The 12,992-nt window shown below is 38.4% G+C and overlaps 1 protein-coding gene across 1 annotated transcript; it reads left to right on the top strand.

Moving 5' to 3' along the window:
• The first annotated feature begins 3,134 nt into the window (after window positions 1-3,134).
• LOC116180017 (histone-lysine N-methyltransferase SETDB1-like) lies at window positions 3,135-4,446 on the top strand. The gene is made up of 2 exons (XM_031499838.1): window positions 3,135-3,152; window positions 4,150-4,446. The coding sequence occupies exons 1-2, from the start codon at window positions 3,135-3,137 to the stop codon at window positions 4,444-4,446; spliced, it is 315 nt and encodes a 104-aa protein (XP_031355698.1).
• The last annotated feature ends 8,546 nt before the right edge of the window (window positions 4,447-12,992 follow it).

The following is a 12,992-nucleotide window of genomic DNA, read 5'->3' as shown; positions in this document are numbered from 1 at the left end:
TGCCGAACTTGCCCTCGGTTCACTAAGCACTAAAATTGATCTGTTAATGAACTGTTGAACAAAAAATAGTTTCAAAATTACCGCCGAGCGCAACGAACAAGTTTGGATCAAACCTAGGCAAACTATTTCTGCTGCGGTAATTAAATTTGTGCTGAAATTGTGCTTGTATTTCTACGCAAATAGATCTGTTATATAAAGTTTGAACAAAAGGGTTTTGAAACCAGTGCCGAGTGAGCCGAAGATGTGTTCGGCACAAATTGACTTACCACAGCAGACTTTTACTCTGCCTAGGTTTGTGCTGACCTCGCCTTCGGGCTCCGGCACTGGTTTTGGAATAATCACTTTTGCTTCAAATGTTCACAGTAGATCTATCTTGATGCTGAGCAAACAGAAGGCGAGTTCGGCACAAACCTAGGCAAAGTACGTCTGTTACCTTAAGTCAATTTGTGCCGAAGTTGCCCTTTGCACGCTAGGCATTAAAATGAATTTATTATTGAACTATTAAAAAAGTCAAGTCAGTTCCGAGTGAGCGGTAAGCCGACGATGAGTTTGGCACAAACCTAGGCAAAGTAACTCTCGTGCGGTAAGTAAATTTGTGCCGTAATTGTGCTTGTATTTTTACGCATTAAAATGGATCTGTTATTGACTTTTTGAACAAAAGTCCGACGTCCGTCCGAATTACGCCACAAACCTAGGCAGAGTCACAGCCTCGTACGGTAAGTTAATTGGTGCCCAAATTGCTATTGGATCGCTATACGCATTAGAATAGAACTTTTGAACAAAAGATGGTTTTAAAACCAGTGCCGAGTGTGCCGAAGGGGGGTGCGGCACAAATTGACTTACCGCAGAAGACTTTTACTTTGCCTAGGTTTGTGCTGAATCAGCCTTCGACTCACTCGGCACTGGTTTTAGAACCACCTGTTATTCAAAAGTTCACGAACAGAATGCGTAGCGATCAAAGAGCACTTTTGGCAATTTGACCTACTGCCGCAGACTTTTACTCTGCCTAGGTTTGTGCCTAACTCGGCACTTGTTTTGTAACTATTACTTTTTCTTGAACAGTTAACTGTAGATCAAACAGAATGCGATTACGGCACAAATCTGGGAATGTGAAGGTCTGCTGGGGTAAGTAAATTTGTGCTGAAAATTCTCTTGCTCTCACGTTAAAATAGATCTGTTACTGAACTTTTAAACAAAAGACAGTTTTAAAACCAGTGCCAAGTGAACCGAAAATGAGTTCGGCACAAATTGACCTACAGAAACAGACTTTAACTCTGCCTAGGTTTGTGCCGAACTAACAATCGGCTTGAAAAGTGTATAATAGATCTATTTTAAATCCCAGCAAACAAAAGATGAGTTCGGCACTACTAGTCTGGGCAAAGTTTGATTTGATAAATTAATTTGTGTCAAAATTGTGCTTTTCTACGCATCGAAATAAAATAGACCTAGGCTCTTATTATAGAACTTTTGAACAAAATATAGTCTTAAAACCAGTGCCAATCAAATCAAAATCGACTGCCGGCACAAACCTAGGCAAAGTAAACGTCTGTTTCGGTAAGTCAAGTTGCGTAGGAATTGCCCGTGAATGACGCTTTGAGATCGCATCAACAGCCGTCTGTGTGACCTAACGACACTCGTGGTATGACTGCCGGACACAACAAGAGCATGGTGTAAGTTTTGAGAAGAACTGTCAGTTTGGTTTTTCTACGGATTGGCTGAAGGAAGCTAGCAGATTTTGAATGTGCGATGTGCGCCAAAAAATTAGTAGTCAAAAATTGGTCGTTGGTGGTAAGCTGTGAAGCAATGCGCGTCAAGCCACGAGGGCATTCGCGTTGAGCGGTTAAATAATTTCAAGTCAATCATCCGCATGCTTGAGCGGAGTGGTTGTATAGTTGGTGAAGAATTAAGCCTTCCCACTATCGTATGTAGAATCTTTTGACAACGTCTGCGTAGTCGCTATAAAAATTGTCCTATTCCTTGGCTATCCCGAAGATACTCCTGGTGCTTCCATTCTCATTCCCTTCACTAGACGGTGATCGGTTCACCTTCCGTACCACCTCGTATATAAGTGCCATCTTGTCAGTTTACGTAGCCCTGCAGCCTGGTGGCCCAATCTCATCCCAATTTCAGGTGAAGATTTTTTATCTTGTATAACTTCCATTATTTTCTCATCAGTCTTTCTCATCCAGCTTGCCACGCGGAAGAGTGCCTCTACATCAACACGCTCGGTCTCCAACCCTTTGGGGCGCAAGCCAACGTCATTGTCCTTTATTTCCATCCTTATGTTTTGGGACAATTTTTATCCGCGCTCGATTTTCGGTCGCGTTTGAACAATACGGCAAAGAGGAAGCCGAGAGTAATAAAATGATTGTCTAGATTGGTATAATCCTTGACAGAAGTGAAACGTTTTAAATTAGAATGGGCAAGTTGCTATTACCTACCAGGTAATTAAGCTACGATAATAAAATTGAAGCAGTTTCGCAATATCCACTCTAATAAAGAGCGACTTTTAATACACCTCAATTGTATAATTATGCAGACCGGCGGTTTAATCGTGCAGAATAAAACAAGTAACCCAGTGGCCTATCACCCGCAAAGTGCAATTGCGTTTATATTTAAATCGCCATCATCTTGACGGTTGATTTCGCTAATTACGAGCGTGTGGTCCGGGTGAAGATTGCGCTCGTGGATTGAGCAATAATTTAACGGTGAATAAGTGAAATATGTAAATTTCAAATTTAGATTTATTAATAAGGAAATATGAACTTGTATCGTAATTTACGATTACTCTCTAACATTTTCAATTGCCTGTAATTGTATTTCTAATATCTCCCACATCAGCCTAAAGCATCACTTCTCCTAGTTGTCGTAAATTATGGGAGTGCAGCATGAGCCTTCATTAATAATCTGTACGCTAACTGGAACATTTCGTAATAAATTTTTTGAATTGAAAAAAGGCTTTTCACGTCCGCGTGTTGTGCTGGGTAAACAACGTACATGCGGGGGAAAAAGGTAGGCGTTCTTGCCGATTTGTTGATAACACCTTGAATACAAGACGTGTAACGATTTATCATTCCGTTTTAAATGAACATTGCTATACATTGAACATTTAATCTCTCTCTTTATTATTCGAAATGGTGAAAAAGTTGATGGTGAGGTGAAGTTACGTAAGCGCAGTACCAGTGCACTTTCTAAGGTGTAATTAATTTTAACACACCTCATTACAGCCTTATTGCCTTTTTTACTGACACGGAATTCAATTATACTATATCTTCTAAAAACCTTTAAATGAAGAAATCTGGGTTTATGGCATAATTTCTTGCATCTTTAATAAACAACTTCCAGGAGTACGAAAAAACGAAGGTAACTGTGTGAGATGGGAAATAGACAAAAATCTAATGGGGTTAAATCCTGGCCTTGATCCTGACAGACCATAACTCCTGATTAATTGAACCAACTGTTGTGGGGTTTGCTGTATGACTTGGCCATCTTGTTGGAAATGTCCCAAAATTGGTCCTCCTAGACATGCAAACTACCCAAAATACTCAAACTACTAAAAATACCCAAACTACTCAAATTCCTCAAACTACTCAAACTACTAAAATTACTCAAACTACTCAAACTACTCAAACTACTCAAACTACTCAAACTACTCAAACTACTCAAACTACTCAAAATACTCAAAATACTCAAAACACTCAAAATACTCAAACTACTAAAAATACCCAAATACTCAAATTACTCAAACTACTCAAACTACTCAAACTACTCAAAATACTCAAAATACTCAAACTACTAAAAATACTCAAACTACTCAAAATACTCAAAATACTCAAAATACTCAAAATACTCAAAATACTCAAAATACTCAAAATACTCAAAATACTCAAAACACTCAAAATACTCAAAATACTCAAAATACTCCAAATGCTCAAAATATTCAAACTATTCAAACTACTAAAACTACCCAAACTACTCAAACTATTCAAATTACTCAAACTGCTCAAGCTACTCAAACTACTCAAATTACTTAAATTGTTCAAACTCATACCATTTTGCAGATATATTTCTGTTCCTTGGCTCAAAATGTTGTAAGCGTAGGTTGAGTGGTGTGAGTAATTTGAGTAGTCTGTGCACTTTGGGTAATAGACCATTGAGGCCATTGAGACCATTCAGACCATTGAGACCATTGAGACCATTGAAACCATTGAGACCATTGCGACCATTGAGACCATTAATACTATTGGGAATATTGGGACAATTAAGACTGCTGAGACTATTGGGAATATGGAGACTGTTAAGACTATTGAGATTATTGAGACGATTGAGACTGTTGAGACTGTTGAAACTGTTGAGACTGTTGAAACTGTTGAGACTGCTGAGACTGTTGAGACTGTTGAGACTGTTGAGACTATCGAGACTGTCGAGACTGTTGAGAATGTTTAGACTGTTGGGACTGTTGAGACTGTTGAAACTGTGGGACTGTTGAGACTGTTGAAACTGTTGAGACTGTTGAGAATGTGGACACTGTTAAGACTGTTGTGATTGTTGGGGCTGTTGAGACTGGTGATTGTTGAGGCTATGTGAATTTGGAGATTGTTGTGACTGTTGAATCTGCTGAGAATGTTGGAACTGTTGAGACTGTTGAAACTGTTGGGACTGTTAAGATTGTTGAGATCGTTGAGACCGTTGAAAATGTTGAGACGTTGGGACTGTTGAGACTGTTGAGACTGTTGTGATTGTTGGGGCTGTTGACATTGTTGAGACCTAGGGGGAAACAAGGACCATTTTTGGTGTACATCAAAAATTCAAACTAGTTCACTTTAATTAAAAATAATTCACGTTTATTCACATTTCAAATTAATTCACGTTAATTCGAATTTTTTCACGTTAAATCAATTAATTTACGTTAATTCAAATTGAATCACGTTCATTCAAATTAATTTTCGTTAATTCTGATTAATTCACATTAATTCTAATTAATTCACATTAATTCTAATTAATTCACATTAATTCTAATTAATTCACATTAATTCTAATTAATTCACGTTAATTCTAATTAATTCACGTTAAATCACGTTAGTTCAAATTAACACAGAGGGGTGTACAGTACACCAAACATTCAATGTTGTTTCCATCTAGAATTTTTCCAAGGCAAATTTTGACCAGGACTAGGGTTTGCGAGTAAAATATTTCAATGGTGGATTTTTTCTGGGGACAAATTTTTTACACAAGTATAGCAGGGAAACATTTTCCAAGAGCGATTTTATTCATCTTAAATTTTCAAGACGAGAATTTTTCCATAGAGAATTTCCCCAGAGCGAATTTTTCGGAGACGAGATTTTAAGTGTCAAATATTCCAAGGCCTATTTTGTTGGAGGCTAAATTTTCCGTACGCGAATTTTCTGGAAATGAATTTTTCCACGACAAATATTCCCCAAGACGAATTTTGAGGGGACAATTTTTGTGGGTCAAATATTTCAAGGGCGATCTTTTTACGTTTCTGAAGACAAGTTTTCCACGCCAGTTTCCGGGGCGAGTTTTTTAAGCGAGTATTCCAGGGCGTCAACTTCCAACGCAAATTTTTCTTTGACGATTTTTTGTGGACCAAATATTCGAAAGATGATTTTTTCAACATTTTCTGTAGACGAATTTCCTTTTCTGGACGAATGTTTCAAGGGCAATTTTGGAAGCCTACATTTTCCGCAAAATTTTCGGAAGAGAATTTTTCCATAGGCGAATTTTCCCAGAACAATTTTCCTTGTAGTTTTTGGGAGTTTTAGGAAAGATGTTTTCCAGGAAGAACCCTCCCGAAAATTGTTGGGGGTGAAATTTTCACGCAAATATTACGGGAGGAAAATTCATAGAGGCGAATATTTCCTGTATGAATTTACGGGTTGAAGCACGGAACCATGTTAAAAAGGCGATTTTTTCATAGCGAATTTGTCTCGTATATTTTTTTCGGAGGGCAAGTTTTTAGGGGTCAAATATTCCAGGAGCGATTTTTAGAGCGCATCAACTTTTCTGGAATTATCCACGCAAGTATTCTAGCGAAGGTAGATTTTTACGAGCCTTTTTTCATGAGAGCGATTTTTCCTAGCGAATTTTCAGGAGATTTCTAAGGGCGATTTTTTACAGGAATCGGCGATTTTTGAGAAACGAATTTTCCGGGGCAAATTTTGTCAGGACGAGTGTTTGTGGTTCAAATGTTCCAACGGAGATTTTTTCGAGACTAAATTTTCTGGGGGCAAATTTTTCCAGGGAAAAGTTTTCCAAAAACGATTTTTTCGTGTTTAAATTTCCAGGTCAAAAATTTGTTATACAATTATTCCAGGAAAGAATTTTCCGGTGCGCATATCCCCAAGGCGACTTTTTCAAGCCTACATTTTCCCGAAGCGAATTTTTCCATAGGGAATTTTGAAATTTTCCGGGAACAAGTCTTTCAAGATCAAACACAATAGCGATTTTTTCGAGGCTATACTTTCAGGATGAGAATTTTTCTATAGCGAATATCACCAGTGAGAAACTTTCCCGGGAACAAGCCTTTAGGGATGAAACATTCCAAGGGCGAATTTTTAAGCGCAACAAAATTTTCTGAAGCGAATTTTCTGGGGATTTATAAGGGCAATTTTTTCAGGAATCGATGATTTTTTAGAAACGAATTTTTCTTAAGGGGAACAAGTACCATTTTTGGTGTACACCAAACATTCACATTCAAATTAATTTATGTTAATTCATGTTAATTTACGCTAATTCAAATTAATTTTGACTTGTTATGTTATATACACTTTTACATGTAAAATTTTTTTGACAATTGTGTGTTTTGCACCCTAACATGAACATGAATAAATAAATTCACATTAATTCAAATTAATTCACGTTAATTCAGATTAAGTCACATTAATTGTAATTAATTCACATTAATTCTAATTAATTCACATTAATTCTAATTAATTCAGGCTAATTCAAATTAATTCACGTTAATTCAAATTAATTCAGAGGGGTGTACACGAAAATTCAAAGTTGTTTCCCCCTAGGTTGAGACTGGTGATTGTTGAGGCTGTTGTATATTTGAGATTGTTGAGACTGTTGAACCTGGGGCCCAGTTCTGTTGCGACGGAAGGGGCTCACCTCGATAGTGACCCCCAAGTGATTTTGGGTTGTGTGGCGGTTGTTGGATTCGATCAGTGGTGGGAATCGTCGGCACCACAAGGGAAGTGGGGAACCTAGTACATCAGTGATGGACAAGGTAACCTTCAGTCATAACAGTGGCGTATGAGGACAGCTACAAACTGCAGACCTTTTGAGGAACGGAGAGAACACCCTGGTCGAACTCAGACCTAGAAAATGTTCGTAAGGAGGTTCTCTTTAATGGAACCATGCAAACGAAGCTGCTTGTGAATTGGGAAGCGAAGGTCTAAACGAGGATCATGGAGGACCTTCTTTTGTAACATGGGGGTCTTCCTGAAGGTCAAAAACTTCGTAAGATCCTTACGGGGCAAAACCTCACAGGGGTACGCGGGACGATTTGGCGATCATCATAATTGGAAAGTTTCCAAACACCGTGAAAGGGCTCATGCAGAGGGCTCTTGAACAGGTGGGCAGGTGGTGCAGTAGCCATGGTCTCTCCGTTTTGTCTCCGTTAACCCGAAAAAATCCGAAGTTATTCCATTTTCGAATAGAAGGAGAGCGGACCTTGATGGGTTAACTTTTAGAGGACGTCAACTGGGTCTGGCCTCGTCAGTGAGACTCGTATTGCTCTCACTGTAAATTGTGTACTGAGGACAATTGGAAGGTTTCGAAAAGGAAAACTGTCCGTTCATGACATCCTGCCGACATTTTGTGAAGAACTATATTAGATAACATGTACGACATCAATAACAGCATAACCAATGATTTAACCGAAATTAGTTAACGCTGAATTTTTACATTCATTTAATTAAAATTTACTTTGCACTTGTGATCGAGTACTAATTACACGAAGTAAATTTGGTTCTTTATCTGATTAGACTTCTTGATCGAGATCTACATTTAAGAGACTTATTTGTCGTAATGTCATTTTACTGTGAATTAGAGTATTACTACTCCAGTCTATTTCCAAGGTTAACGTACATCATTTTCGAAGGGCTCCAAGTTGAAGACATTGCGGGTAAGTTGTTGTGATGTGGTACATTTAGCACCGAGGTTCCGAACTTTCAGACACACTGCTGATACTATTGAAACCGTTGATGCCGTTGAAACTTATTGAAACTATTGGGGCTATTTAGAGGATTATTTACACTAGCGAGCTGTTGTCGGAAGAGGGTACTCGCAATGGGAAATTAACCAGACGTATACGTCGCTGAGCCAAAAGTGAGTTTTGGCTGTGAATGTGAATGCACGTGCAGTTTGATTGACGAGAACAGCCCTGGTATAGGACGTGGCCTATGTAATAAGAGCTGTAGAGAAGGAAACGTAGGTGGAAAGTGCAGTTCTACAGAATGATATTGCGTTAACATTGTTTGCAGGCTAAAAATTTTTCGTAGCATACCAATGAGTGTTGTTTTATCAAAAAATGGGTATATAAATGCGGGCGATGCACCGGTACCGCGACTTCCTGGTACTTTGGTATGCTAGTTAGTCGCCGCAATGCCAGCCTAAGCTTAAATCTATATAACAACCCACTTAATAAAATTTAAATACACGAGACGCAAATAAATTATAGCTGGTAAATTGCACATCAAATAATTGCTACTATGTACCTACAATTTGCGAAAAAACCTTCCCCTGAGCGGTTCCCAACCTCAGCCGGTTCTATAATATTAATAAATTTATAATTTATTGTACGGGCAGGTCTGTAATTATTTTATTTGAGTTGTCGCATCATTCATCCGCGTAACTTTGTCGTCCTTAACGTCTTGCTTACTTGGACGCGATCCCGCTTTAACGATGATGAGTTTATCTCGCGAGGAGGTGAAATTTTTGCCGGAAGTGTTTGGTCGAACTGCTGGAATCGTGCCACGTGACGATCTTTTTAATAACCGAGTGATTTTATTTATAGAGGCCGAACGCGTGCTTTAGTTGTTTGGGTAATTGGAATTCGGGACTTGTAACGGCGAGCTAAATGGATAGCCAATTAACTAACGAAGTGCACAATGCACTCATGTACATCATTTTAAGTAGTTAAATACTCAAAGTACACGACAACGTCTTGTAAATATAAAATATAGATACGTGTTAATCATTTTTATTAATTTACCGCACACGTGAGTGCAGTTCCCACTGCATTAACCTGGGAACCGTCTTCATAAGGATTAATCGAACGCATTCCAGTTTTTAGCGCCATTTTGTTGTTTAAATCATTCGCAAAAACTCTGAACATGAAGTTTTATATCGAGAAAACAGCTGAAGAACAACTACAAATTGTAGTTGCCTCCAACGCCCTAATCGCATCTTCCGACACACTGTTCTCGACATATTCATTTTGACCCTACCATTAGATAATATGCCTCTATTCCAGAAGTTTCAATAACCCTTTGGGACTACTCTACTCCGCCATTCAAATCTTGAGATACTCGCACTGCAAGTTTTTTCATCACCACAATGGGTAGGTATACCTATTTCTACCATGCGTTCCAATCGCCTTTGGGAAGTAGGCACCTTCTTCGACAATCCGCTCTTGAGGGTCGTGAAGGAGGATTATGGTTGGTTGAAATTAGTTCCTTTCTTTGAGACCTTTAATTAGAGTACCATGAAAGATAACAACCCCCCCCCCCTCTTCCCCTCCTAAAGCGAGGCGAAAATGATAAAGAACCGCAAGATGGAGAACAATATGAGTAGGTAAGAATACGATGGAGCTAAAAAGGAAAAGAAAATAAAAACAATTGAAGATTGAGAAGCGTGGAAAATGCATAGAATATTGAGGTGAAGAAGAAGATAAAAAGGACAAAAAAGGTGAACAAGACGAAGCAGGTGGAGACGGAGGCGACAAAGTAGACTATGAAGCAGAAGAAGAGATGATGAGATCGAACATGATAAGGAAAAGGAGGAATGGAAAACGCAAGCTGTGCAGCAGAAAAATCCTCCGGAAGCGACCGTGATGAGGAAGGTGAAGATGAAGATGATAGGCGCGGCAAAGGAGCGATGAAGTTGGGGAAAAAGAAAGTTAAAATCCTCAGCAAGTGATCATGGTGATGAAGAAGATGAAGATTATATGCACGATGAAGGGAAAACGAGAAGCAGAGAAAGCGACGAAGATGGCAAAGATCAAAAAGAGCATAAGAGTAAACGAAGGAAGAAGACAAAGATGGTGACGATAAAGGAAGATAATGAGAGATATGAAGAAAACGGAAAAAGTAAGCAGCAGCAGGGAGCAAATGTAACGAAAGAATTTGAAGAAACTAAATAAGCGGAAGATTAAGGTGAGGAATGAAAAAAACAAGAAAAACGAGGAAGGAGACCAAAATAAACAGGAAGCTGCATACGCGGATATACGAAGATACAGGTCATAAAAGAAAGAAGAACGAGAAAGCAAAGAAAGGGAGAGAAGATGATGACAATGAAGACAGACAAAGAGAAGGGAAATCCCCTTCCCCCTACCCTCTCCACCTACTGATCTTGAAAAGGAGTCGTGTAGGAAAGTTTTAGTTTGTAGAAAGCAATTCATTTCGACGAGACCTTTCATTAGAATACTATATGTCGTGCCCCCCCCCCCCAATTTTCAAGTTTTACATGGAACCACTAAGGGATTGTGTATGCAAAATCTGAGACCAATTGGTTATCACATGTAAAAAGTTATGCACGTTTTACTTTCAAAAACAGCATCTCAGGAAATAATTTATGGGGGGGGGGGAGGGGGCTCTTAAGGGAAATCCCCTTCCCCCTACCCTCTCCACCTACTGATCTTGAAAAGGAGTCGTGTAGGAAAGTTTTAGTTTGTAGAAAGCAATTCATTTCGACGAGACCTTTCATTAGAATACTATATGTCGTGCCCCCCCCCCCCAATTTTCAAGTTTTACATGGAACCACTAAGGGATTGTGTATGCAAAATCTGAGACCAATTGGTTATCACATGTAAAAAGTTATGCACGTTTTACTTTCAAAAACAGCATCTAAGGAAATAATTTATGGGGGGGGGAGGGGGCTCTTAAGACCGAGAAATGTGATGGCCGTCTGGCTGGGACATCTTCGAACAAATACAATATCACATCTTTTTTTAATTCCTAAAAAAATGCGCTAATAAGTTCAAACTTCAGATCGTGAATGTTGACACTTGAGTTCTGAATGTTGAACATTAAATTTTAAATTATAAATAGTATATCCTGAATTGATTTTGGATCTTGAACATTAGGTACATCCCGAACTCCAAATGTCGGGAGCTGGACAGCACTTGCAAACCCCAAACAGACACGTGGAACCCAACGCCCCTGACCCAAGGCTTCTTGAATATATTCTAATCTCGATCCTTCACAGTTGTACTTGAAAAAGTGAATATTGATTAAAACTTGAGCTTGGGAACTTTACCCTTGAACATTAAAGTTTGAACCTTGAAACTAACACTTTGAACTTTGAGCTTTGAACTTTGAACCTTGAACCTCGAATCGCGAATCGTGAATAATTAATCTTTGAAAACCGAGTACCCTGGGTCATAAACCTCAAATCTCGAGCCTTGGCTTTTGAATCTCAGAAAAGGATTGAACTTGAATTGTGAGCTTTAAGGTTTCAATCTTTACCCCCCTAAGCTTGGAAGTCAATTTGACCCTTGAATCTTGCATGGTCGCCCTTGAACGTTATATCAGAACCTTGAATGTTGGAACATGAAGCGTAAACTAAAAAAATGAACCTTTAGATCTTGTTGATCCTTTAACCTTTAACTGCAGAAATTAAACCTTGATTTTTGAATCTCCAGTGAGCTTTGAATCTTTAGATTGAAAGTATGAATCTTGAACTTGAAAGAATTCGCCTTTTTGAATTAGAACCTTTCATTCCAAAATTGGTATCTTAAGGTATCTTAAACTTGCATTTTTAAATTTCGAATATCGGATATCAGATCTCGAATCTTAAACTTCGGATTAGGTCCCAGACCCCAAAATCCTAATTCTTTGATGTCAGCCTTGAACATTCCACCTGGAACAATGAATCCTGAAACTTGTCAATTGAACCACGCATTTTGAACCTCGAACTGTCAAATAAAAACTTTGAACCTTGAGTGTTGTTCCTTGACTTTTGATCTCTGAAGCTTTAACGTTATCCTTAAACTCAGGATGCAGGATAACTTAAGATTCAGGTTACAAAATTGAATCCACGATTCATGGTTCGTGGTTTACAATTCACGATTCGAGATTTGGGTTTTGCAATTAATGATTCAGAATTCGGATTTTAAGATCTATGTTTCAAGATTCGGGTTTCGAGATTCATGATTCGAGATTCAAGATTCAAGATTCAAGATTCAAAATTCACGATTCAAGATTCAAAATTCAAAATTCAAGAGTCAAGATCCAAGATTCAAGATTCAAACTATACTATCCTAGTTTCAAACTCAAGTACAAGTACAAGAATCAATGGTAATCCATTTTTCCGGATGCAAAAGTTTAAGATTCAGCGCTTCAGAATTTGAGAGTGAAGGTTCCTGGTTCAGAGCTTCGGTTCTGGGATTAGAAATTCGGAAGTCAAGGTTCTGGATTGGACTCAAGACACAAGCTTAAGACACAAATTACAAGAGGAAAGTTCCACGATCTACATTCTACGATCCAGTATTCAAAATTTTATATTCAGGATTCATGATCTAAGACGCGAGGGTTCAATATTCAAGGTTTAAGATTCAAGATTCAAGATTCAAGAAATTCAAGATTCCAGAGATTCAATGTTCAAGATTCAAGATTTAAGGTTCAAAGTCAAGGTTCAAGATTCAAGTTTCAAGTTTCAAGATGCCTTAAACTTTTGACCTCCAATACCGAAACTCCACTTTTGAAACTCTAACCTTGAATTTCTAGTCTTGGATATTGCATTTTGGA

The sequence above is a fragment of the Photinus pyralis genome, unplaced genomic scaffold, assembly GCF_008802855.1.
Source record: "Photinus pyralis isolate 1611_PpyrPB1 unplaced genomic scaffold, Ppyr1.3 Ppyr1.4_LG9, whole genome shotgun sequence".
Classification (NCBI taxonomy): Eukaryota; Metazoa; Arthropoda; class Insecta; order Coleoptera; family Lampyridae; genus Photinus; species Photinus pyralis.
This window is presented reverse-complemented; position numbering and strand designations above follow the sequence as displayed.